Source organism: Podarcis gaigeae (genome assembly GCF_964106915.1).
Source record: "Podarcis gaigeae genome assembly, chromosome: 5".
Classification (NCBI taxonomy): Eukaryota; Metazoa; Chordata; class Lepidosauria; order Squamata; family Lacertidae; genus Podarcis; species Podarcis gaigeae.
Genome location: NC_139681.1, coordinates 32,496,152 through 32,523,668, shown reverse-complemented (window position 1 = coordinate 32,523,668; position 27,517 = coordinate 32,496,152). Strand labels below are relative to the sequence as shown.

Genomic DNA, 27,517 nt, shown 5'->3' with positions numbered 1-27,517 from the left:
AAACTTGTGGGGGGAAACATGCATCATACAGGGACAACTCAGGAGGCAGCCAAGGATTGAATGTATGGTTTCACACTCAGGGTTGTTGCATGTAATGGCTGCCAAACCCCTGGGCACATAAAAGCTCTGGTGAGCAGAGGAAAATAACTGCAGACACCTGTTTCTCCTGCATCCCCCCCCCCATCCCTACTGGTTAGTTGGCGATTGACCAAATTAAAAGATGCCCTTGGTTAAATTGTTTGCAAGGGTTTCCAAAGGGGTGGCCTTGTTTGTCCATCTCAGCAAAAAGAACCGAGATTCTTGTGGCACATTAGGGAATAACAAAACCCCTTTTGTGCTGGGCTGGTGTGTGTATGTATGTGTGTCCCACTGCCCAGCCCTGCTGGTCTCCTGGCAGCCTCCACCTGCAGAGCGACAACGGTGTGACTCTACTGGTGTGAAGGTCTTGCTCAGGATTCCTGCTGGTGTTGTCAAATTCATCTTAGAATTCCTTTACTGAGCTTTCCAGAGGCAGGGAGGAAGTGGAACTGAGCTGGCCCAGGCTCTGTTTTTGTTTTGTTGTTTACAACAATGTTTTCCACACTAAAACCTGTTGTCAGGGACATCTGCCCCACTCACTTGCGTTCTGCAATTAGTTTAAATTAATCCCGCCAATTAAGGTTTTCCACAGTCATTTATTGCAACTCTTTGAAAGCAGTTAATTGGCAAAAATGCTACAATTGGCTGACAGCTCTACTAGAGAGTTCAGTCTGCCTGTTCACCCATCCTCAGATTAATTCAGCTGTTTGTGGGCATCTGAGAAAGTGGGTGAGAGCCAGCAGAAACTTATTTGGCCACAACAACATTATAGCATACTAACTCGAAGGTGGGTTATGTCTGCTCACCCAGACCATGCTAGATCAAGTGGGTTTCATATGACTGAGTGGGAATTTGAGCCAGGGTCTGCCAAGTCCAACCTTCAAGAGTGGGGAAAGAGTGATTCTCTGGATGTCACTGAACTACAACTCCCATCAGCCCCTGCAAGCCCGTGTTGAGGGTTGATGGAATTTGCAGTTCAGCAACGTCTGGAAGGCAAAAGGTTCCTCACACCTTTTCTAACTGCTGCACCACATGGCAACTTTTGGGTCCCCATACCAGCACCCTGCCATTTTGGAAAATGCTTTGGGTGTCTCCCTGGGGCTTTCCAACTTCCTCCCCTACCCTTTTTGATAGCTTTGATGAGGTGGTTCCTGGCCAAGGAGCCTGTCACAGCGCCAAGGGGGACTCTAAACATTATGTTTAGGCTCACAGCAGCTCCTCCAACGTACATCTCTGCCATTAAGAAGCCTGCTCAGAATGAAAACATTCCATCATTGCCCAGAATGCACCCATTGGCCCCGGGCCACTCAGTATCGTTCCAGCAGGGCTGCTGTTCTTTAAAAAATAATTTCCATGTTTTTATTTCTGTGATGTACCACCATACATGAAGCCCTATTAAATTCTTGGCCCACAGCACAGAACAGCCATCTGGGTTTCATTGAGCAGCGAAATAATATGGTAATTAAGAAACCGTGGTGGAGCCAGGGCTTGGGAGGCTAAAAATAAAACCAATTTCTGCATGAGACATTGTACCTCCGAGCTTCATTCACTTCTTGCCCCCAATTTGCCAGCCATGTGCCTCCTCCAGCATCTCCCCCACCCACAACAGCCTGCTTTATGCCCTTCCCACAATAATTAATCTCTGCCAAATTAAACAGCTTTTTCCCCATTTCACAGTGTATGGGGAGTAAAATCCAGAGACTGCCCTGGGTCAGAAAGCAGGTACGCTTTTAAAAAGACACAATGGCCACATTCACTCCATGCATTTGAAGTGCTACGCTACCACTTTAACCAGTCATTACTCTCCCCCCCCCCCAAGAATGCTGGGAGCTGTAGTTTGTTAAGGGTGCTGGGAGTTGATAGGAGACCTCCTCCCCCCACTTCCCCTCATGGATTAACAATTCCCAGGGGTTGGGTGTTAAACCACGGTGGGAAACTTCACTGGTGGTTAGTTAAACCCAGGAGTCATTGCACTGACTCTCACTTTGCCCCTGAAAACTGGAACCCCCCCTGAAAACTTCAGTGTTTTCTGGCCCAGAGTATTCAAGTTTTTCACTGATGCCAAAAGCGGAGAGCTCCTTTCTTGCATCATGCAGATAACATCACATGTAAGCCGAGGGATTTACATAGGCGGCCTTATCCAGAGGGGTACGATGTGCTCGATTCTCCTCCCTGAAAAAGAAAAAGAAAAAGTGGGACAGCTGAAGAAATTTGCCTCCTGCACAGATGAGCCTCTGCATGGAAAAGCAGACACTCTTGAGATGTTATCTGCTCACCAGACCCAGGGAGTGCGGGAACACCACTTAGTTGAAAAAGATGACAGTCTGTTTTTGTCTAAGGCGCTTAGCGTTTGCAGTCTCCTCCTAGAGTCGTGGCCTCTCCTGCAATAGAAAATGAAGAGATACAATGGCTGGGAGAATAAAGATGTTAATGTTTGGCCTTGCCAAAAGGGAGCCCTGGGGTAGATGCAAGAGCTTCCGCCCTTATCCGGCATGGCTGATCAATGAACGGAATGAAGACCCCCTCAGATCGCCCTCTGGATTAGCTTTTAGACACACAGCTCACAAGAATTTAAGAAATCCAACAGCCACTGCCTGGGTTTGGTGTCTGAGGCGATCTGTGCCGGATCGGGTATGGGGGGCAGCATACAGCTTTTAACATGGGTGGGGGAACCTTTTTTGGCTACCCTGTGGATTGACTTTGACAGGTGGGCAGGGCAACCCACCTATCAATCACATGGCATCACACCCGTGCATGGGGTTCCCAAGTGCCTGAAAACCAGCTGGCTGGAACTTGGGAACCACAGCACAAGGTGGGTGTTGCCAGCCCAGTCCTTTAAGAAAAACTGCACATAGGGTTGGCAAAGCTCTTCTTTCTCACCTTCCCATCAGGTGATGGTGCTGATCATCTTGGGGAGGGGGGGTGCAGGGCCCTGGTTTTCCCCTTCTCCCAGTGTGCAATTAGTGCTATCCCAGTGTGACCCTCAATTCTGAGATTTGCTGAGATTTGCTCAAGGATCTGTGGGCTGAAGGAACCGTCTCTTGCAGAAGTTCCTCCAAAGTTTGCCTGTGAATGAATAATGATGATTTCTAATGAGATGTCCACACAATGGTAGTGATACGGATGGATATTTGGCAGCAGACATAGGCTGGAGCTGGATGAGAGGGCTAGTGAGAGGCTTTCCGCTCTCCTCTGCATGCCCATGTTCATACCCAAATTCTGCTTCTGAATCTGTCAGGCACATGCAAATAGGTGTGAGATGAGAGGGAGGATTGGTACAATGGCTGCAGATACCACATAGGTTCTGATGGCTTCTTGGAGCAGTAATTTGTACCCACAAGGTGAAGGCTGTTTCATAGATGGAAGGTTGTATGATCTGCAACCGCAGTCTATTACCTTCCTCTTATTCTGTGATAACTGCTGGGTCCTCTTCTGCCCATGCTGACAAAGCAGTTTGCAAGGAGAGAACAGGCGGGCAGATGTGGGGCATTGATAATCATCTTTGTTATGACTACACATACCATAGTGTGTGAAGGCTTGTGATCAAACAATACGGTCAAAATAATCTCCACCTTCCCAAATATGACATATTTCTCTAGTGATCTCATGGCCATTGCAAGTCATGTTTCTCTGTCAACAGTTTTCTGAAAGTCAATGTGTCTACTTTGCAGTTAAATATCTTCCCAGACCTAGATCCTAAATGGATAGAAGAAAGCCTTGCACAAGCCGGCAGGAGCCATGCTAAGCTGCTCTCAGCTCTCAGCTTAGTCGCCCCTCTGTGCACTGCATCCCTCTCTGATAAGCAATAACCACAAGAAGGGAAAACAGAAATCTGCAAATACGCCATTAGGTTTTGTGGGGGGTTGGTGGGGGGAGACGTCTATGTCTGGACCGATCTTTGTTTTTTAACCACAATGTGCTCACACTCCCCCCCCCCCGCAAACTTCTGAGTCATCTCAAACTCTGCAGTCTGGAGTCAGCTCAACCACCAAAAAGGCTTTTGCATGCCAATGTCTGTTTTATTTTCATATCTCAGGAAAGATGCGGAGTCCTGACAACCTAATGAGCTAACCAAAAGGCTTGACAAGCAAACGGAGGAAATTTATGTTAGTGCCCCAACATCTGCAATTCACAGAGCCCTCAATCATTTCTTCACTTCTTCAGTGTGTGTGTGTGTGTGTGTGTGTGTGTGTGTTTCAGTGATGGATGCTTTCAGATGATATCTCTATCCCATGGTGGTTGTGATCAACGCAAGGTTTCTACAACATCTAGGCGGTACCCCAAGCATTTTTTTAAAGCAGATTACCATGCATTCAAGGAAGGAAAAATATGAATGTATCTGGGCCCTACCCAGTGAAAGAACTCATCTCCTTCAGTAAACAGCACAGCAGCCATGAGAGGCCAAAATGGAGGACAAGAATGGGAGGACAACTTGAAGCTACTTTGTGCAAGCTTCTTTACAGGAAGGGTCATAGCTCATTGGAAAAGCAACCATTCTGGCTCAATTCCTGGCCTCTCCGGTTAGGGCTGGGACAGACTCCTTGTCCGAAATCCTTGAGAGCAGCTGCCTGCCAGTGTCTACAGTATTGAGCTAGATGGGCCAAGGGTCTGAATCAGTAGGAGGCTGTATAATGAAGGGGACAGACACGCCTACCTCTGTGGAAAGTTTCACAATTTAGGGGCTGAAACCGAGAATGATCTCTCTTGTCCACTCCGGCCTGAGCTTCTGAGGGTGGCGGAACAACCAGGTAGGCACCCTTCACCAATCTTGGCATCTGAGAGGGTCTGTAGGAGAGGACAAGGTCTTTCCTGTATTTGAGACCCGAGTTGTTTGGGGCTTTAAACCTTGAACTAGGCCGGGAAACGAACTGGCACCCAGTACAGCTGCTTTAAAACAGGAGTTCCATGAGATCTGAAAAGAACCCCAGCCAGCAATCTAGCTGCTGCATTTTGGACCAAGTGAGTCATCTTCAAGGACAGCCTCTTGGAGAACACATTATAAAAACCTAATCTGGAAGTTGCCAGAGCATGGAGCACAGGGGCCAAGTCACCTCCGTCCAACAGGGGCTGTAGCTGGAGAACCAGCTGTAACTGGAAAAAAGGCATTGCAAGTCACTTGAACCTCCAGTCAGTGATAGGAGCGCTCCAACACTGCAGACCTGCTGCTTCCAGGGGATAGTAATCCTGTCCGTAGCAGGCCATCTCCCCACCTCTCAGGCGTGAGGACCTGGGGCACATAAAACCTCTGTATTTTATGAGGGTTCCCCCTCCCCCAGTTTACTGGCCCATATCCAGCCCATCACCACCTAGGCAGCACAGCAAAGATGCAAGAGGGAACTCCCTCTCCTTGGGGTAGCAGCTTGGTCATCTGTTTGGCGCTGTGCTTTCCTATTTGGCAGGATGGAGCTGAAGTGACCTAATGACCTTGGGGTGTTTTGCTCTCTCCCTGGGGCGCTTAGTCATCTCTCTCATCCTGCCAAGTGGTAAAGAAGATTTTGCCACATCAGCAGATGGTTATATGCACATGGTAAGTTCGTTGTCAAATGGAAGATGTCAATGGCCATCTGTACCCAGAACATTTTTTTGGAGGTATTCAAATGGATGCTGGAAAGTACTGCTGGAGTCTCATAATGAGGCCTGTTTTGAGCCCACCATTTCGACAAAGCAAGGAATTCCCTGCAATTATCGTTATAATTGTTACAAATTGATTGTAGGCTGCTGTGGGCTTCTCCAGACAACCTATTGAGCAAGATTTGTCTTGAACTGCTTGCCCGAAGCTTAGACTATGCCTGGTCCTTATTGAACATTTGTTCTGATTTATTTGTGGAATTGTCATAGATCTGTTGAGCTGGAAAGGACTCTGAAGGAAGCTCCTGCAGGAATCTTTTGCTCAACATGCGGCTTGAACACATGGCCCTGAAATTAAGAGTCTTATGCTCTACTGACTGAGCTATCCAAGTTGGTGGTCATCACTGCCTCCTACCTGAGTAACTTCCATGGCTTAACTATGTGCTGCATGATGGAACAGATTTGTGAATGGGTAGCGGGTGGCGGTAGTGGGTTAAACCACTGAGTGGTTGCTGATCAGAAGGTGGGTGGTTTGAATCCCCGCAACGGGGTGAGCTCCCATTGCTCGGTCCCTGCTCCTGCCAACCTAGCTGTTCGAAAGCACATCAAAGTGCAAGTAGATAAATAGGTACCGCTCCGACGGGAAGGTAAACGGTGTTTCCGTGCACTGCTCTGGTTCGCCAGAAGCAGCTTAGTCATGCTGGCCACATGACCCAGAAAAACTGCCTGTGGACAAACGTTGGCTCTCTCGGCCAGTAAAGCAAGATGAGCGCCGCAGCCCCAGAGTTGTCTTTGGCTGGAACTAATGGTCAGCGGTACCTTTACCTTTACCTTTACCTTTAGCAACAGCTCCATATTGCTCCCATGTTAGCTGCTACAGGCACATTCCTTATTTCTCCCCTAAGAAATACAGACTTGGATAGGGCTGGTATATACAGTGGTACCTCAGGTTAATTACTTAATTCGTTCCGGAGGTCTGTTCTTAACCTGAAACTGTTCTTAACCTGAAGCACCACTTTAGCTAATGGGGCCTCCTGCTGCTGCTGTGCCGCCAGAGCATGATTTCTGTTCTCATCCTGAAGCAAAGTTCTTAACCCGAGGTACTATTTCTGGGTTAGCGGGAGTCTGTAACCTGAAGTGTATGTAACCTGAGGTACCACTGTACCACAAAATCCCCAGCTGTTGAAATGTACCAAACACTCTGCTCAACTTTGCAGTGCTGTTAAGTCTTTGTCCCTTGGTTGACCTATGGTTTTAGGAGCTGATGACTCAAGGATGACTCAGCATCCCCATTGCTGCTTTGCTCCTGCTCCTCAGCAACCAACAGCAAAACGAGCCCAGCTGGAGGTTGGTTCCTGCACCAGGTTACCGCAGAAGTTCATTTACTGGTCCACTGCTGTTCAATATCCTCATTCATTAGTGTCAAGGAATGTAGACTGGAGATTGGGCTGATCAAATTTGTGGCTGGTACAAACCTAAGAGGGATCTTGGATTCTTGAGAAGATAACAGCAGGATTAAAACCCCTAGCATAAATACCTTTTCATAAATGAGAAAAACTGGGTCAATATAAATAAATCACGACTCATGTAAGAGATTCACATGGGGGCTGAACTGCAAGCAACGGCCACAAATACTGGATTGGTGAGGAGAGCACAGCAGTGGGGCGGGAGAGTCAAAGAGAGAAGGGCAACAGAATAATTTTAGTTGATGGTGGGGGATACATTGGACATGAATCAGTGCCATGAGGCCACGGTCAAAATGCTCCCTGATCAGGCATAACGCTGGATTTACAAAAAACAAACAAACCAAGGCATGTAATAGGTGAAATCATTATTCTGCCCTGCTTAGTTCTGGTTAATGGTATTACAAATACAGGAAGAAAGAGCACAACCAGAATAGCTCTGCTCTCTTCTTCTTTTACAGTAAGGTAAATTGGTTTCAAGCATTCACAGTCCACAGCTGACATCGTCAATTGAAATCAAGAACCAGGAGGTCACCGAAGCAGAAAAGCAAAATGGACTCAAAACCACAAATGCAGGTGCCATGATCCAGGAAATGAATTTGTGGAGCAGCGACTCCAAATTGGAATTTTGCTGCCAAGTCAAGTTGCTTACGATCCTAACGCTGTTACTTGGAAGTTTCATTATTTCAGTGTATGCATGCATAGGATCAGAGGGATTTCACAATGGGCATTGCCATTCTGTATTATATCTACAACAACTTTATTAATGTTTGGCCTGGAAATGCCTTTTGAGCTTGTAATTCAGGAAGTCAACTCTCCCTTCTCCTCAGAGCTCTGCTGAGATAAGCTATATATCCTTCATCTTGAGACTACCTAAGAATCTTTCAATCCATATTGTCAGGAAATGGTTTGCTTGACTGTTAAAAAAGGTACGGTAGTTGGAATTTCTTACCAAAAATAGGAGGGGAAATTGAATGCAATAACCCTTAAGCAATTGGACCATCACTTTTCAGCAAAAGAGCCACAGGATGAGCAAAGGTATTTCTGTAGCAGCAGAATCCTAAGCACATATACTTAGTCATAGGTCCCATGTTTAATAAGTCTTCTAGATATTTTCAGTGACACATGCAATGCACACTTATTTAGGAGTATGCTCCATTGAACTTAATGGGGTTTACATCTGAATAAATATGCCTAGCCTCAAGTGATGAGACTGAAAACTAGACAACTCTGTCATGGCTCCATTCCCTTTTTCTCTTTGTAATTTGTAATGCTCACCTACCATTGCTGGTTTGTTTAATGCAACGTGAATTAAAACTTACAATAAAACCTCTCTGACTTTATTAGTCAGCCTGAGGTTGCCTTGCACGTCATAATTTAATGGTGTCCTTCCTTCGTTTTGAGCTAACTAGAGAGCTGAGAGTTGCTTCGTTGTTGTCATCGTTGCTGTTTTTAATTTGCAGCCAGGCCCCACTCCCCAACTCCCACCCTAACTCATTCCCAGTTTTGTTCCCTCTATAATGGGCATTCAACTAGAGGCTGGCAGCAAAGTGTGGCCTTTTGCAGATGCTTGCCTTGGTGAATGTTGTGAAGGGACCTGGGTGAACAAATATAACCATATAACATAGCAGGTAATATAACATAGCAGGTAAGAATCAGGGCCTTGCTCAGGTGGACTTTAGCAGCCAGACTTGCTAACAATTCAGAGAGGTTAACGATTCTGAATCCACTTATCTCTGTGAGGTAGCCCTTGATCAACAGGTAACCATGACTTCAATTTGCCTTTCCAGGTTCAAGGGACATAGCAATGAACAAAAACACTTGAAGAGGGACTGGAGCAGAAAAGACAGGAGGTCTTCTTGGCGATGTGAGGCATGGGGCATGTAATGCAAGGAACTGTGGAAACAAACCCTAACTATTCAGAAACTTGGTTGCAGAGGGAGGCATCCTGAAATGAGGTCACTGGGAATTAGACGGACAAGCTGGGACGTTTTCCAGGCTCTACTGTAAACAGCTAATGAGAGAGCCCAGGAGTTGTGCAGAGAAGAGGGAGACTTACTCTCCTTCTAGGAACAGATTCGCTGGGAAGAAATAGCAAGCTCTTCAGGAGAAGCTGGCCAGCAAACAAGCCAAATGTTATTGTCGGCTGCACCATAGCTTCTGAGTCCTCTGAGGAACAATGGAAGGAGCTGGGGTTGCTTAGTCTGCAGGAAAGATGACTGAAGAGGGGCATGAGAGGACTCTTCGAGTCCCCAAAGGGTTGCCACACAGAAGAAGGCAAACATTTGTTTTCCACTTCCCTGGAGGGGAACTATCTCTAATGGGACTTTCTCTAATAGGCCTAAGCTACAAGAGGCCAGAGTTTGGCTGAAGATTCAGAGAAACTTCTTGATGAGAAGAGGAACCCGGTAATGGAATTAGACACTCAGAGGGGTGGTGGGTTCTCCCTTGCTGGAGATCTTGAAGCAGAAGCTTTAAAAAGTGCTCCGTGCATGCATATAACATTTCCCTAATTTTCATTCCCCCATAGAACCATAGAATAGTCAGAAGGAACCACAAGGTCCCCCCAGTCCAATATTTCATCCCACATGGTGCTTGAATCCCTGACCCTGAGATTAAGAGTCTCATGCTCTACCAACTGAGCTTTAACTCAAACTCTAAGGTGCAGGAATTTTTAAATTCACACTAGTGCCTTTGACATGTGAGATGATCGAATATAGCAATTTTAATCAAAATCTGAGATGCAGTAGCTAATTTTTAAAAAATAATAATTATGGTGATCTGTCATGGAACAAACCCACTGAAGAAGACAACAGTGGTTGCCCAGACCTCATTGCTGGTTGCAAAGGGGTCTCCATATCAGTTCAAGCTTCAGGTCCACCCCCGTAAATGTAGGTCCACCACTGGCCCAAGGTCACCCAAAGAGCTTAATGGCTGAAGGGGGGATTTGAACCCTGGTCTCCCAGGTCCCTAGTCCAGCACTCTAACTGCTACACCATACTGGCTTTCTGATGTTCCTGATTCTGAACCTCAGGCTGGTGGTTCAGGAACTTGTGGAACCCGAGCCAGGACCTTTGTGGACACCTTCCTCCCAGGCCCGATTCCCTTGAGGGGTCAGGTATCTCTTGCACTACTATGCCGGCCCAAACATTGCAAGGAACATGTCAGGTGGGAGGCCTCAGGTAGGAAAGTGCTTGCTTCAGGCCAGATGGATGGTCCATTAAGAATTCATATTCTCCAGCCAGGAAGGAGGAGCTTGGGAAGGGTAGAGGGGATCATAAGGCAACAGTTCACCCTGGAGTAAGTGGCTCACTAGGAGCTCTCCATGGTGCTGCCTTGCTGGCATCTGTTATGGGCTGATCAGAACAGTCAACCCATGGCCTCAACACAACATCCCAGGCGTCCCACTGTGGTCACGGTCCCCACCTCCTGCCCATCAGCCGCCCCAGAATAACATCCAACATTTGGTGGAAATAAGTAAAGCCCACAGACACATAAACTTTATTTAGGTGCACTTTTTAAGGTCCAGGTGACAACTTGTGGATAAAACCGTGTTGCTGTTGCTAAATAGTGGATAAGGTAATGTACCTTTTCCCTTTTTTATAGATGCATTATTGTGTTTTAGATTATGTTTCTGCCATCTTATATGTCACAGATGGTTTCAATATGTTGAGAACAGCAACCCTGAATACAGAAAACATATAAATGAAGACCTACAATATTTATCAGATGCTTTTCTGGAGTAAATCCTTTCACAAGGCAGCTTTTGTAAGACACTAAAATACAATTGTGAATCAAGTGACATGCATAATATATTGCAAAAAATCATCATTACATAATAAAGCATATCAACCATAACACTAAAATATATCAACCACAGTGGTACATTATCAACCCAACCCAATGCCATTTAAAACAAGGGAACAGCTTAATCCCCGCTAAATGCCAGTTAAAACCCATATGGACACAGTATTTATTTTTTTTACAAAATAGTTTTATGAAAGAAAGAAGTACAGTCATGCCTCGAGTTGAATGTGCTTCAGGTTCAGCGCTTTCGGGTTACGCTCCGCGGCAACCCAGAAGTAACGGAGCATGTTACTTCCAGGTTTCGCTGCTCGCACGTGCACAGACGCTCAAAATAACGTCACATGCATGTGTGGAAGTGGCAAAATGCGACCCGAGCACGCGCAGACGCGCCCTCGCGTCTTACGTTCCATTCAGGATGAGAATGGGGCTCCGGAACGGATCCCGTTTGCATCCCGAGGTACCACTGTATTTGGTGTCTTTTCTGGTCCGCAGCATTTCCGCAACCTGGTTGATGGTCGTGACTGAATGAGGCAAGCCAGAAAAGTGTTTTAGCATAGCACTAATTAAAAGTTTGACCTGGATCATAAAACTGCCCACTGCTAAGGTTATAAAGATCTTTGATAGTTTCATCTGCTCATTATGTCGCTGACCGCAACTGCTTTTTGATGAAGTGGCTATTGAGCAATCATCCTGGCTTATTTTCACAGAATTTGTGTAGTTGTTATCTTGTGCTTTCCTCTTTAGTTTTCGGCCACTTTTTTATAGTAAAAGGCCTTACTTTTTTTTAATTAAGTTATTTTGTTGCCCAAGAGTGCTATGGCGCCATTGCTATTTATCACATTCTTTGCGGTGGGTTATGAAGGTAAACAGTCATACGCTGACTTGACTGGGCAAGAGATCCATGCAAAAGTTTGGCAGTCTGGAAGTCCAAACCCTGCCCTTTTTAAAAAACATGGAAGTATAATATCTACACCTGCGGAGATTGTGCTAGGAGGAAAGTCAGACTTTTTTTTTTTGCCATCTCCAGACTGTCAGTATTTTGCTGGAGGGATTCAATTGCATCCGGAAATTTAGGTTCGTGCAATTAAAACAGATTAGAGCCTTCTGTTGCTTTGCTGTAGCAAATCAACTTTTAAAGGGGAAGAAACCCAGACCTTTTGTGATTAGGAACGTGATGGGGAAATGCAGTAAAAATGTGTGGGATAAATGACCAGTGAAGAGGAAGATATATACAATTTATATATGATTTGTCATTGTCGTATAACCTGCCTGCAAGAAAATCAGAATGAATGAATGAATGCTCAATAAACAAGGAATCTACAGGAGCCCATGCAAAGACTGCAGGGAAAATAATAGGATGACAATGGTTGGTTGATGTGTGGTATCCCAGAAGGTGAGTGATCAATGCATGGAAATTCCACCCTAAATGCCTAGCATGGACTTAATTCCCCCTCCTTTTTTTTTTGCACACATACATTTTTTTTATATGGGACCCAGTTGGTGCAGCAGTAAATATTTTCTGTTCTCATATAATCCTAGCTCTGCACGTCTGGGAGATGAGATCATCCCCATTCACGGGGATACTGCTGGCAGCTTCACTTTAGTCCCTTCGGGAGGGACACGGCACTAGGCTTGTCAAGGGACCACAAGCACCGGAGAGAGAAATCAGTAAGAGGCAGGGAAGTTGAACGTAACCCCAACAAGCTGGTGCTACCACGCAGATAATTTCCACAAGAGAATTCGACAAGCAAAGCTCATCTCCTTACCCATTAGTGTTAAAGCCTCACCTATTTGCTTTGCACTCGTTTTACGGGGTCCAGTTCACTGCAAGGAGGGTATCTGTGTCTGTAATGGCTGTTGACAAACATGCAGGCTGAACTGGTAGAAGCAAGCATGCAAGCACCTGGATAAGTGATACACAAGTCTTGCAGTTATCAGTTCCTGCCAAAGAAACAGGCACACACTTGCGGCTCCCCAGGGCTGCTTCTTGCTAGCAACCTCCAAAATATCATGCTCCCCTCTTAGCATCATAGAATTGTGGAGTTGGAAGGGTCCTCCCTGAGGGCCATCGAGTCCAACCCCCTGAAATGCAAGAAACTCAACTAAAGCATCCATGACAGATGGCCGTCCAAGCTCTGCTTAAAAACCTCCAAGGAAGAAGAGTCCACAACCTCCGGAGGGAGACTGTTCCACTGCCAAACACCTCCTACTGCCAGAAAGTTCTTCCTGATGTTTAGTTGGAATCTCCTTTCTTGTAGCTCAAATCCATTGGTTCAAGTCCTACCCTCTGGAGCAGGAGAAAACAAGCTTGCTCCATCTTCCACATGGCAGCCCTTGAGATATTTGAAGATGGCTATTAAACCTCCTCTCAGTCTCCTCTGTACCAGACTAAACTTACGCAACTCCTTCAACCGTTCCTCATAAGACTGTAGAAGAGCATGGTCCTTGTCTGCTGGACCTTTTTTGGAACATGCTCCTCTGTCTTAGATTCAGTAGTTGTGTTACCTTCAGCAATCATAGCCTCCAAACTTTTTTCATTGCAGATGGGCTGGGACACTTCCTTTGGTACTGTACTGTAGACACCCCACCCTAAATCTTCAGCCAGCCTTAAGATAGCACACTCTCCAGCTTTTCAATATCCTTCTTTAATTGTGTTGCCCAGAACTGGACATCATAGGTGTGGTCTAACCAAGGCAGAATAAAGCAGTACTATTACTTCCGTTGATCAGGACAATATACACACCTCTGTTGATGCAGCCTAGAATAGCATTAGCTTTTTGTGCTGCTGCATCACACTGCTGACTCATGTGAAGCTTGTGGTCTACTAAAACCACTAGATCCTTTTCACATGTGCTACTGGCAATCCATCTTATATTGGTGCAGCTGGTTCTTCTTGCCTAAATGTAGAATCTTACATTTGTCCCAATTGAAATTCATTCTGCTAGTTTTGGCTCAGTTCTCCAATCTTTTAAGATTATACTGAATCCTGAATATGTTTTCGGCTGCATTGGCTACCCCTCCCAGTTTGGTGTCATCTGCAAATTTGATGAGCATCCCCCCAATTCATCCATCCAAGTCATTTATAAAGACATTGAACAACAATGGGACAGAACCTTGTGGCACCCCACTTGCCACTCCCCCCCCCCAGGATGTTAAGGAACCACTAGTGAGCACTCTTTGGATTTGGTCAGTGTCCCAGGACACCGCCTACTTTTTCTAGATGCCCCATCAGCTTCCATATGGCACTTTGCTTTCTGCCTAAACCTGACACTTCTTAAGTGCTCTGTGGCTGCCCCTCCTGTCTCACATCTCTCCCTTTTCCCCAAGCCCTCCATGGACCCTTCGGCTTCCTCTTTCTCAGACCATTGGCTGTTATAACTATTTTCAGCTTCCTTGCCACTGGAATTCCTGTCTCGTATCTTCCCTATGTCCCAGAACATTTCCCAACCATCAACCTGCCACTGTATGAGATTTTGATCCCAGCCAAACTGATGTTTCCCCTCCCTCTCAGAAGCTGGACTACAGTTCACTTCCCTCAACAACTGAGCTTCCTTTGCTGCCATGCCAGCTTCGCTAAACAGTATCAGATGCTTGGCTGCCACAAGCTCAATATATAAATTGGACCAAACAGCTAACTAGAGAGGGTTCAGTGTGGAAAAGACGCTGTCAAGGCAAAGGGGAGAAGAGTGTCTGCCATTTTCCACTTCTGTTGGGGCCAATGTAGAGAAATGGGCACAGTCTGACATAATTAGGTAGGCTTAAGTTCACTGAAACCAATGAACTTAAAGCTTGCCTGGGTCTGTGTTGATTGTGACATATCAGTTAGCAGAATTTGATCAACTACAATTAACCCATTTTGCAGTACACAGATAACTTTGTGAGACACACGGCTGTGCTTCAGTAGTTGGGCACCATTATTTTATCATGTTCACCAATGAGAGATTCACAGGTCACACCAGATGGAAGCATGACTTTCCATTTCTCACCTTGGAGGTCTCAATATATTGGCTCATATTCATGAGATGATTCCGGGTCAGAAATCTATTTTTGTCCTTGCTAGAAAGGCTTCTGTAATTCGTTCTTTCAGGCGTGCACAGCTGGTCTTGCAGAGCTTCAAGCTCATGGATTTTACAGATGAGGGTGCTGAAAAAAGCACCAATTAAAATTATTTTAGAACTCTCGCCAACATTTCTAAAATAGGTCTTAGGTTTTTTGGGTTTTTTTTAATGTGGCATGTGCAGAATGCATTACAGCAGACATTCGGGATATGCATTTGTTCAGATGTCCCAAATTCAAGACCTTCCTGCAATGCCATAACATGTGATCTGTAGAAATTTTGGTGAGAAAGGGCTTAATATTTATAGAACAATATTTCTATAAACAGAGTCAAGGGTTGAGGACAAAAGGCATATGTAAGCCTGGAGAACGGCAGCAGTGCTTAAAACGGGCGTGTACCAAAATATGTGTGGGGAAGTCTGTGTTCTGCAGACAAAGATTCACATTCCGGGACACGCCTGGAAATTCTCTCCAGACTGATCCAAGTGTGTGGAAGGCAACAAGACTTCCACAGCCCCTGTGTGTTTCTGTTTCCTCTCTGCTGGCACAAGAGGAAACAATCTCAGGCTTGCCAGGAACGGCATCTTTCAGCCACCTAATGCCTGGCTGAACAGGAACGTTTAAAAATTTCATCCTCAACATTAGTACTGAGAAAGACAGCCACACCTCACCAGGGAGGGCATTCTGTAAACAGGGAAACACCACCAAGAAGGCCCTGCCGCAGGTCAAGGCCAACTGGGCAGCATTCGGTTGTTACCATGTTGGTTAGTAACACTATTGTTTTGTAGCTTTCTAGGTGGTCTGGAACAAGATGTGTACTGAATTTCATCTCTCCAGGCCTTGTGGAAGTACCTCATCCACTTAAAAGTAAGGATAGATGCCCTCTGGGTGGGTCAGATATTTCGAGTGCTCAATGAGCCTTATGTCAGATCATCCGGGTTCCATATCACTCTGCACTCCCCCTTTTTTAGTGTTTGTTTCAGTAATCGCTGTAAGATTCCTGCTGCGATTTCAGGGACCCCCCTGGAGATTCCTGTGCAGACAGCTGTTTGCACTTAAGATCATATGGCGGTTGTGCTTTACTGCTCGTGATTCTTATCATGCAGAACAGATGCTGTAAAGTCTCATCACGGTATTGTACATGAAAATGAAGATCTCTGTCATACTGAGGCAGAGGGGAGGGGATTTCCCTTCCTTGCAACTATCCAAACACACAGGGAGAGGGCAAAATGCAGGAAGCCAAGATGCAGCCCAACCAAACATGCATGTGCACTACAGCACAAGGCTAAGCTGACTTCAGATTCTCAAAGCTTTATTGGCATATGCAAAAGATTCCAGTAGGATTCAATACAAAAACCCCCCTGCATGTAACACTTAAGTTGGTCTTGTATAGGAAGGCCTGTTGAGTTTGGTGGGGTTCTTCCCCTAGGAAGTATGCTTAGGACTCCAGCCTCCTGAAATTCCCAAGTTCATGTGCATGCAGAGGATTGCAACCTTAACTAGTTTCGCAAGCCTGGTTAGCACCTTGAGATACGCTGTAACTTATAAGTACAACGAAGTGCCTCATTCCATATCGGATACAGAATTTTGTGTGTGCATGCATTTGTTTATTTTTTTATCGGCAGCAGATTGATTTCATCATATAAAAGAAAAAGGATGTTTACAAGCTTTTTGAGGAAGTTTCTTTTTTTAACAAAATAAATCAGGGGTTCATTGTGGAAGCCAATGTTGCTCCAGGGCAAGTTTAGAGAAGTGTTTTGATCCCTCTTTCCCAAGTCATAGGAAGTTCAGTGCAGCCTTCGGAAGGGTGAGTTTCCTGCAAACGAAAAGCCACTGGTCTTTTTTTGGTGCTGTCACTCCCTTTGTTCTCACATGTTCCAAACTGAAAATAAATGGCAGGGAAGCAGAAGTCAGCATACATTTTCAGAATCTCGGTCTGGACCAGAAGCTGCTGAAAATGGCAACTGTGTGCTTTTAAGCTTCCCTTCTGCAATGTCTAGTAGTAATTCTATCTCTTCTGATGTCATAAGGGTGTGCATTTCCCTCCCTGTGCACATCATTGGCAGTGGCTTCTGCAGGCTGCTGTGTGTGCTATGCTGAGTATCACACACCTGATATCACAGCACAGACCTATTAGAAGGGTGAGAGCTAGAGGCATGGCTGCTGTTTTCAGACTGGATGTTAAGGATGCTTTAGCACTGGGCTTCCTGCATCATCAGCGAATTAGGTTAGATGGTCTTTCCAAGATTCGTTGCATGCTGTGATCTAAGCACCAACAACTGGGTGTTCTAGACAGTTTAAGAGTGTTTTGTGATCCACAGTATCAGAAGTTGGTTAGAAGTCCAGTGAGAGCAGCAGAAATAACATTCCATCTGTCCATCTCTAAGCAAAGATCGTCCAGTAGGGTTACCGAACCCACCCCCAATCCAAAACCAGACCCGCTATTGGTCTCGTCCGCTCAGTGTGCTGGATCCTGACACCCCTGACTGTCACTTGAGTATTAGACATATACTGTATACATTGTTCAAAAGACCATTAAGCTTGAAATGGCTACCAATCATTTTAGCCATGATGGGGGTGAACCCAAGGAGAATTCTAACACCAAATACTTTGCATCCTGCAGGGAGAGCAGACTGCAGTGATCCAGCAATTGTGAGAAGCGATTACTTCTGACTCTACCCTGTGTGGACTCATATTGGCTTTTTTTTTTTTAACACCACCACCACCAAAGGTTTGTTACGTTTTAAGCCATCTGATGGATTTTTTAGAAGCAGAAATTGCCACGAACAAATCTTTTCCTGGGACTCAACGGTGCTTATTTCTGAGTAGCACATGTACAGAAACGCACTGCAGGAACTCAGAGACGTAGATGACTGCAACACCCCTCCCTCTTAAAAGGGCTTCGGTAACTTTTGCAGGGAGTCCTAGCATCCCCAGGCTGGCAGAAACTTTGGAACGCCCCGCCCGTTTATGAAAACGGTGACCGATCCCATTTCTGAGGGGCTGCAACCAGCTTGGCTTGGACCAAGGCAGCAGCTTCAAACCTCCGAGGCGGCCGAGCAGGGCAGGTGGGGACCTCGCCCCGCTAGTCTGCCAGGAGACGGGCAAGCGCGTCTCGCGCCCAGGCTGCGTGGCGACGTGCGCGCGTGCTGCGCCTCTCTCGGGTGCCATCGGCAAAAGCCCTTGAGGCGGGGGTGGGACGACCCTCGCCGAAAGTGGGGGGCGGGGCTTGGCTCCGGGGTCGACCAATGGCAAGTGGCGCAGCGCTGGAAGCGCCACGTGCAATGGAAAGTCCTCTCTCTCTCTCTCTCTTTCTCTCCACTCTGCGAGTGCCTCCCGCGGGAGAGGAGGCGGCGGCGAGCGGGCTGTGTGCAGCCCCCTTCCCCTTTGTATCCCATTCCAGCCGGCGGCCCGCCTGTCACTCAGAGGCGTCGCCGTCGTCACGGCCCTCCCCGCCCCCGCCCCCCGCGGGCTCGGCTCTCCTCAGCTGGCAGCCGCCTCGAGAGCGGGAAGCGCCTCCTCCGCTCCGCCGGCCGCTCGCTCGCTCGCTGCGCGCCTTGCCCCGTCGCAGTGCATGGAGGGCACTCGTCCCGGGCCGGGCGCAGCGCGGAGACGGGGCCGGCTGGAGGAGGAGGAGGAGGAGGAGCGGCGCCTGCCCTCGCCCGCTGACAGAGCGCCCTTCTCGGGCCAGCAGGAGGCGGCGGCAGGCAGGTAGGAGAAGGGAGAGCGCGCCAGGCTGGGAGCCCCTCAGGCGACCCGAAGGAGCAACTTTCCGTCCTCCTCGTTCTCCTCCCCACCTCCCGGCTGTGTGGGGCTGGCCGGGCGCTGGAGTCCCCGGGTGGCGCGCCGGGCGAGCGTCCGCAAATGGATTACCCGCCACTCTATGCGATGCTGTCTTGCTTGGTGCCGCTCAGCTGCTGGCTCGCCGCGGGCAGGGGAGCGAGAGCCCAAGGTAGGAAGGGGCGCGCGGCGCCGGGAAGGGCGCGAGCAAGCACAGGAGCGGGGGGGGGGGGGAAGCGGGTCAACCTGCCCGCCCCGGCTCCCGCGCCTTTGCATCTCTCTGGGCGCCTTGCTCGCGTCCCGCTACCTGCGGGCTTCCTGGGTGGGCATCTGGTTGACTGGCCTCGCTTGCAAGAAGCAGGAGGCAGGGTCCGGGAGGAGGCGCGCTCTCGGTCCGCGATCCAGCAGCGCTGCCCGCTCCCGGAGAGCAAGGCTCGCTGAATTCAGGGCTTTCTACCTAGCAAAACGTGGAAGGATTCCGTCCACTGCCCAGTCTCTGTATCCTCACCGGCAAGCAAGTTCCACTGGGCGCCGGTGGTTCCTGCCGGTGGTTCCACCAGGAATCAGTGGCGTAGCGTGGGTTGTCAGCACCCGGGGCAAGGCAAGTAATTTGCACCCCCTAACCCGTGGATTTGCGCCCCCTAACCCTAACCCCCAGCTGTTGCGCCCGGTCCGGCCGGCCCCCCCTGCACCCCCCACGCTACGCCACTGCTAGGAATGAATGCAAATGCGTCTTCTTGCCAGCCTGACCGAGTGGCCCGAGAGAGATGGAAATGCTGGTTTGGTTATCGCGCGGAAGTGCAGTTCGGCGTTTTGTTTTGTTTTTGGCCGGTCGTCTGTCGCCCATCTGATCAAGTACCAAAGTGTTGCACCAAATGCTGCGAAACACCGAGGTTTCACATTTCCAGGCACCCGTTGCCCTGTACCCTGCCCCTGACTGTACCTTAGAGGTGGGCCGGGGGCGGGGGGGGGGGGAGGGAATCCAAACAAAAACTACTCTTTGATGTTGACTTTTAGACATTCGAGATCTCTATCGGCTAAACCTGCTTAGGACAGGATAAGAAAGGCAGATTTTGGGAGCCATTTTCAGGTGCCTCTGATTTCCCCACTCCTGGCTTTTAAAGATTTTGTTTCTTACAACAAAACAAAACCAACAACCCCCAAAACTCTTTAATAAAAAGAATTTTGTAAAAAATGGAAGGGGAGACCCAGCACTTCCCATATTACCAGTGACATGTTTTTTTTTCAGGACAGGGAGAACGCCAATTAAAAACTCACAGCCCCCACCCCTGTTCCTTATTAAGTTGGGATGGAGCCCTGAAACAAATGGCAAGCCCTAAACACAGAATTAAACTTATCACTGTGTTTTGGCTCTATGAGTCAGGTTTTCCAAATTAGCTTTATACCTCTGAACCTAAGCATGTTTCCTCCAAAGGCAGGTTAATGGATTTCAGCTGGACTGATGACATTTGACGGGTAGGATGAGAGTTCTTTCCATTTACCTTGCTGCCCAAGTATTTTTAAACAGGTTCCATTTTAAAACCTTTGCTGCATTTGAAGGGTGCAGAGATGGGCAGTCAGTAAGACAAAACACTTTGCAGGAATAGGAGTGCATCACTTCAGATATTCTTTTTTTTTTAAGATGGCAATGCTGTTCACCTCCATAGTTCATTTTTTAAAAGCTTCGTTTTGACAATTGATGCAGTAGCTAAAACAGTGTTGTTTAAGCTCTGATGAGGAATTGGAATACAGAGCTAACACATGGGATTCTTTTGCAAGCCTTGCCAAAGTATGTTACAATGCTGACAAACTTTTTATTTTTTAAGTTCAGCGGGATTCTCTACTTTAGAGGAACAGTGTGACATGGAAACTGCACAATGAATACTTTGGATGCTTGGTGTTAGCTGGGCATGCAAGAAGCATAAGGGCGTGTCAGTGTGAATTTCTTCTGCTGTGTTGAACATGCCCAGTTGACGCTTTGTGAGCTACAGTTTATGAGGGGGAAATCATAAAGGTTTTGCAGGTGGAGGAAGAAGAGCAATAGCTTCCCATTTAACAGAACTGCCCCTCTCCAGAAATATCAATGTTTGCAGCCATCATTCTTTTGGCTTACTCTGAAACAAAAGTTTGAAGGTTTGTAGTTCAATTTAAGAACCACTATAAAAAAACTGGGTGAAGGATGGATCGAGGTAAAAAGTAAAGTGTCTCTACAAGCCTTTGCAGGCCAATACAATTATGTAGTAGCCCACCCAGATATGTAGCCCTCAGCCCACGTGCCTATTCTGTTTGTGTTCCGCAGTTCCACATGAGCACGGGGGAGAGTGCATAAAGCACTTATGAGGAACAGACCTGAATTTCCTGAAATTCTCAGCTTTAATTTATAAGATGAGTTTCTTATAGGGGAGTGTAGTCAAACTTTGAGTAGACACACTGAAATTAATGGACATGACAAACGTTGGCCCCTGAATATCAGTGGGGCTACTCTTGAGTCAAACTTCATTGGCTACAGCCCCTTTGTGTGTGTGTGTTATAAACAAATTTCTAACTCTTTGGAGTAGTGAAAACACACTTCTAAGTTTAGATTTTTAAAAAGTATGCCTCCTGGAACTTGTGTCTGGTGTGGTGGTGGTGGAACTGGGCAGGAGAAGACTTCAGTGCCCTGCATAGTTCCTTGATCCACCCACATGGTTAGCAAAACCAGCATAAATTATGCAAAACACTTGAAATTGCAGAATAAATTTAAATCAATGAAATGGGTTTTTGCAAATGTGTCTTATTCGGGTGCCAGAATTCGCCTGTTTTGGTTGTAGAATTTTTATGTATACATTTGTCCAGACTTCATACAGCTCTGCCTTTGTGTTGTTACTGGATGCCTTGTGTGATAGTTCCTTCGGGTGGCTCACTTGGAAAGTAGTGTGAATTGCCATGGGCCAATGAATGGCTAACTGCAGGACTAAGCCCCGTGAGGCTGGAGCCGCATATCTTGAGAGGAGCAAAGGCTTTTCAAACACACACTTACGAAAAAAGGGGTTTCCCCGCCCCGCTCTGCTTTGAATGTATTGAAGTATGTCTATCTGTATTTATTTCCACTAGAGCTGCTCCTGTCTGGAAAGCTAAGTGAATATGGTGTGATTGTGCCCTTCAGTGCAGATTGCCAGGGACGGTTCCTCTCGCACGTGGTGTCTGGCTCGGTGGCAGCAAGGAGGGGCAAAGCCACCCACCCTCCCGCTCCTCCACCTCACCCAGGCCGGCGCAGGGTTGCCCGCAGCACCTCCTTTCTGAACCAAGGCGTGCCTGGGAATCGCTTGTACTACTTCAATGTTACTGTTTTTGGAAAGGAGCTGCATCTTCGCCTGAAGCCCAACCGGCGGCTGGTGTCACCTGGCGCATTGACTGAGTGGCAAGAGGACTTCCGGGAAGTCTTTCGGGAACCTCTGCAACAGGACTGTGCTTTTACAGGAGGAGTCTCGGGGATGCCAAGTGCCGCAGTGGCCATCAGTAATTGTGATGGACTGGTAAGCAGAAGCGGATTGAGTCTTCCTCTTCTTCTTGTCCACAGAAGAGATGAATCCCTTTCTCCTGTTTCCCCAGCCTTAGGACTGTCTTTGCCTTGTTACCTAAGCCCCTCTGAGCCTTGCAAATAATTTTTTGCTATGAGTGTGTATTCTGGAATTCACCTTATATTTGTTACGGATATTAGGGGATAAAGTTGCCAACTTCAGATTTCAAAAATTTCTGTTTCCTGTTTGAAGATCTGGCATATCAGGGTAGGGGAATACCAGCAGGTAAGTGGGTGTGAAGGAAATCCCCATTGTTCTGCTGACATCACGATGTTTTCCTTTTGATCTTCAGCAGCCCTGCTTTTCAGCAGCACCTGTGCTGGCAGGATGCAAAGTAAGAACACAATTCAGTTTCTCATTCAGCAGTGGGTGAAATAGAGCACAATGAAGCTATCTCACTAGTCTTGTGCCTTAGTGGGGCTCAGGGGAAACGCTGCTTTTCACAAAAGAGCTTTACTCAAGAACTGTTGTTCGTTTTATCAGACTTCTGGCTCTTACGCAGCACAAAATATTTGCTACTAGCCAGGCTGGACTTTATTTTTGGTTAAGAGGTAACTCTGCCAACTAGAAGTGTCTTGCAGAATGGATAGGATAGGTTCACCTGCAACTATTGGTCTTGATAGATAAATCTCAGGGAAGCACAGGCTGCCAGCTTTAGGTTATTCCTGTGAGCATCAGCCTAGCTGCTGTTTTAAAGAGAATGGTAGCCTGCATGAACCACTGCTGGACCAGTTGAGGCACCTGCAGGCAATGATGACTTCAGGGATTCTGAGTTGATTTTCAAACTTTGGAAAATGATTCCAAGTCACCTGCAGAATCCTAAATATTTAAGTCTGGCAAGGTTTCAAAGACCTGCTTGGCCTCATGGCTCGTGGGACCTTCATTCAACCGCTAACCCTGGGTACCATATCACAAACAGTTCTTGAATCTACTCTCAGTTTCCAGCTTAGTTTGCCATGGGGCAGGGGCTGCTGCTGTTGGGAGTAAAACAGGCTTCCTCAACTTCGGCTATCCAGATGTTTTTGGCCTACAACTCCCATGATCCCTAGCTAGCAGGACCAGTGGTCAGGGATGCTGGGAATTGTAGTCTCAAAAAACATCTGGAGGGCCGAGGTTGAGGAAGCCTGGAGTAAAACAATTCTAAAGTTCACTTGCACTTTCAGAGCTAGTTTCAAATGTATTCTGGAGCTTTGTAAATGCATCACACAAGTGGAGAATTCTATATTTGGTACATAATTCAGCATCCTGAAAGTTTCAGCTTTTACGTTAAACAAAGTTTTTTTTAGAGAATATATTCAAGTGGTTAATGGTCTGTTGCTATCTATGCCATTTTCTCCCGTACTGAAACACACACACACACACACACACACACACACACACACACAGTGAATATTAGGGTTCTGAAGGCTTGCCCTGTCCCCTTCCTGGGCTACTACTATCAGGTCCACCCAGTGCCTGTACACTGAGTGTCACAGATGAGACCAGTAGGTGTACAGCCCATGAAGCCCTAGTTTGAAGTGTCTGTATACCGCAAAATTGGCAGGTCTCTGTGCAATTTTGATGCTGAACAAACAGATGTAGGGTTGGCCGAGTCAGTGCCATCCTAACATTGCACGTTTTACTGAACATCTGTGGAGGTCTTAAAGTGTACCAAGCGCACTGCGCAATGTACCAAGTCCTGTGGTTTTAGTAACAATATCCTATGTTAATTGAAATCTTTGTCAATAGCAAACCTATTTATGCACATTTCCAAATATATGAGAATTTTGAAGGTATTTATTTGTTAGCTGCTTCTTCGTCATCACTGATTTCAAGTTAGACTGTATGGCCTTATATGCCATACTTACTGGCAATTCAAAGGAGTGGGTATAGAGGCTCGGTTTTGCATGCCAAATACCATATTGGATTTGAATTGGAAATATATATATATATATATTTGCCCCGTTTCTTGTAGTAAGGCTCTTCCCTGTAGGTCCTCTCTACAGCCCAGTACTCCTTACATTTAACCATTTATTGTTATTATTTTTGTTTTCAGAGAAGGGGGGGGAATGAGACATCCCCCCTCAATATTCTGCTAGTCCCAATATGAGTTTTGTTGCATCAGAATATAACGAGCAATACAGATAAAGTGGAGTATTAAGGTTATTCCTATGTGTACTAAGTGTTAGGGATCTGATAATATTGCCCCGCCGAAAGCTGAGATGGCATAGTTGAATAGCTCGGTGATAGAAACGCCCATCCAAGCTAGGTATGGGAAAATTGATGAACTTATATCCCAATGCATGGGTCAGTTTACAATGAAGAGGGTTGTGAGTTCTGGTATATACAGGTGGTGACCATTTTGCGTGGGGTTCCGTTCCTGGCCTCAGTGCATGTCAGCAGACCACACATAAATCTGCCCTGCCCTCCTTATACCCCACCCCGTTCTGCCCCCTCAGTTACACCCCCATTCTGCCCTCTTGTCAGTCCAAAAGGACCCAAATGCCAGCAGTCATGCACAAAAAAATAGTTGCCCCCTGTGTAATATTTCTGCAGGTCATTTCTGTTTCTGCAGAATAATTCCAAGAATTAAGCCCAAATTCAAAGGCCTTGAAGTTGGCACATCTTTACCACAGCCCTGCCCCTTGTTTATCACACTGCAGTAGCCAAGTGTTTTTGTTACAGTTTTCACCCACACAAGAGGGCAGAAGACAAGACAGGTTGAAGGTAAGACTGGAGCAATGAGAAACGTAAGAGAAACTGACGTTGGTGGACTCATCCATGCCTAGCAAGGATCTAGATACAGACTTGGTCTGCTGTGGACTTTCCTAAACCTGCCAATTAGTTTTACTCACCCTAAGCCTGCAGGGGCACGGCGTGTTTAATAAGTAAAAAGACAGAGCAGTGTCCCTTTGAAGATAAAAGATCAGGTGAAAAGCCAACAATAATTGCAGGATATGTAGGAATGAACACCTCCAGATGCTTTTAGTCCCCTACATCAGAATCCTTTTGTCCTTCTCAACTGTGTAATTATGAACATGGGATCCGATTTTCCAAAGTGGTTTAGGAAATTAGATGTTCTAATTACCATGGAGTTGAAAAGCTAAGTCTTGTATCATTTTGCAAACAGCACTACAGCTGTAGCTCATATGCCCCTCAGCCAGCTGCTTGTCATTTTCTAGGCAAGTGAGTAAGCAAACTAAGGAGATGCCCAGGAGTCTTCATCTGGCCAGAGCCCTAAATTTCCCTTGCGGCCCCTATATTTCATTTCAGTGTCCAGATGTCTGCTGGGTTCTCTCCCCCCTGCCCCATGATTTGCAGAAAGGAAAGATGGTGATTTCCTATAGCCTAAGCAAGTGGTATTTGGGGGACGGCGTGGGGAATAGCATTCTTGTTAAATGTTTAGAATTATAGCCATATTTTAAAGGGGGAACCAAGTCAGACAATTGAGCTCAGTACAAGAATTCTCCAGGGTTTGACTTCCCCATTTGTACCTTGAGATGCCTGTGACTGACATTAAACAGGCTCCCGCATTCTATATATTTTGTCAGTTGCAGGAAAAGGTTTTTTTGTTTTGTTTTCCCGGACATTTCCAGAAGGAGAAGTTTATTTGTGGGCAGTAACTGATATCCTTCGAGAACCATTTTACCTGTTTTTACTTGCTTAAAACTTTTTTGTTTTGTTTTTTGTATACCTCTGTGGTGGTATTACGAAGCTTAGAGTTCATAAATATTTCTGATAAATAACAATGTTGTATCTAAACTAACTGGAAGCAGTGTAGTGACATTTAAAGTGGGGGAAGCATAACTTGTGAGCAGTAATAATATGCATTAACTGAATTGGGTACATTAACTAAATCAAGTGATTTCAGCCCCAGGTTCTTAATCACCACACTACCCTAGCAATTTCATCCAGGAAGGTTTGATTACTCTCCCATCTGCTGGTGGGAGGGAAGCTCATCAGTCCCTCACCACTGGGACATAGAAACGTATTCTGGTGACCTCAGTTATTGGGGCTGTATCCAATTTTTGAGGGAGGCGGGTGGCACTGTGGTCTAAACCACCGAGCCTCTTGGGCTTGCCGACCAGAAGGTCGGCGTTTCGAATCCCCACGATGGGGTGAGCTCCTGTTGCTCGGTCCCTGCTCCTGCCAACCTAGCAGTTCAAAAGCACACCAAAAAGTGCAAGTAGATAAATAGGTACCGCTCTGGCAGGAAGGTAAACAGTGTGCTGCTCTGGTTTTGCCACATGACCCAGAAAAACTCTGTGGAGAAATGCCGGCTCCTCAGCCTGTAAAGCGAGATGAGCGCTGCAACCCCAGAGTTGTTTGTGACTGGACTTAATTGTCAGGGGTCCTTTACCTTTTTTTAGCCAATTTGTGGCCAGCTTTGCATGTAGGGCTGGTGCTGAGGGAACTATTGCCAGTTCCCAATATGCCAGCCAGCCAGATTTAAGTTTTTTCTGTTAAGCATATAAAGCCCTAAAAAAACTGGGGACTAGGATATCCCTATGTATCTACCTGTCCACTGTAGTTGTCTATGGGGACTGTCTTTGCCTCGCCACTTATTCCAGAGATTCATTCTGTAGTGAAGTGCCCCCTGCTCAGTGGATCATGCTGCCCAATGCAGTTAGACAGGCTCCAACATTGTATGCATTTTGTCTGATGCTGAAAACTTTTATTTTTACAGGCTTTCCCAGATGGGTGGGTTTATTTGCAGGCAGACTTTGCTGCTGTTTGATAATTTTTGTTGCAAACCGCTATGCTATTTTTTTTTTTTTTTTGCAGTGCTTAATATAAATTATATCTCTCTGCCTGAAATTGCCTCTCTTCTTGGCTGGTGCCCTTCCAGATCTTTTTACATCTTAGTGAAATATTAGTTGCAGCGGACTGTTCTTTTGCAGCTGAGATTCCTTGCCTTATGATCTCCAAGTAGCAGTTTTTATCAGTTTTCTCGTATTTCACTGTCAGCATTTCCTGTCCTGTTTGGCGTGTTGTCCTCTTTACCTCCCCTCCTATTGATTTATTGAGGAAACACTAGAGAGGGCAGTAATTTTATCCATGGCACAATGTGTAATGTCTGTGCCAAACTGTCTGACTTTTCATTAAATGACTGGCACGTTTCCAGCTTGGTGGATTCCACTGTCTTGTATCGAAACAGACTATCAATGGAGGTTTGAAACACCCCCATCCACCCATTCAGTTATTTCATTCCATAAAACCTCTCCG

The 27,517-nt window shown here is 46.5% G+C and overlaps 1 protein-coding gene across 6 annotated transcripts in view; it reads left to right on the top strand.

Annotated features, from left to right (window-relative positions):
- The first annotated feature begins 18,292 nt into the window (after positions 1–18,292).
- The window catches only part of ADAMTS14 (ADAM metallopeptidase with thrombospondin type 1 motif 14), a 71,502-nt gene continuing 62,277 nt past the window's right edge, over positions 18,293–27,517 (top strand). For 3 of the 6 annotated variants that reach the window (XR_014564824.1, XM_083740679.1, XM_083740682.1), the window contains exons 1-2: positions 18,463–18,924; positions 21,846–22,267. Coding sequence is in view for 5 of the 6 variants with exons in the window: in XM_083740679.1 (XP_083596805.1) it covers positions 18,837–18,924; positions 21,846–22,267 (510 nt within the window). In the remaining variant the exon portion in view is untranslated. Of the gene's footprint in view, positions 18,925–21,845; positions 22,268–27,517 lie in introns of all 6 variants that reach the window. The other 3 variants (XM_083740681.1, XM_083740678.1, XM_083740680.1) reach the window with 3 other exon arrangements.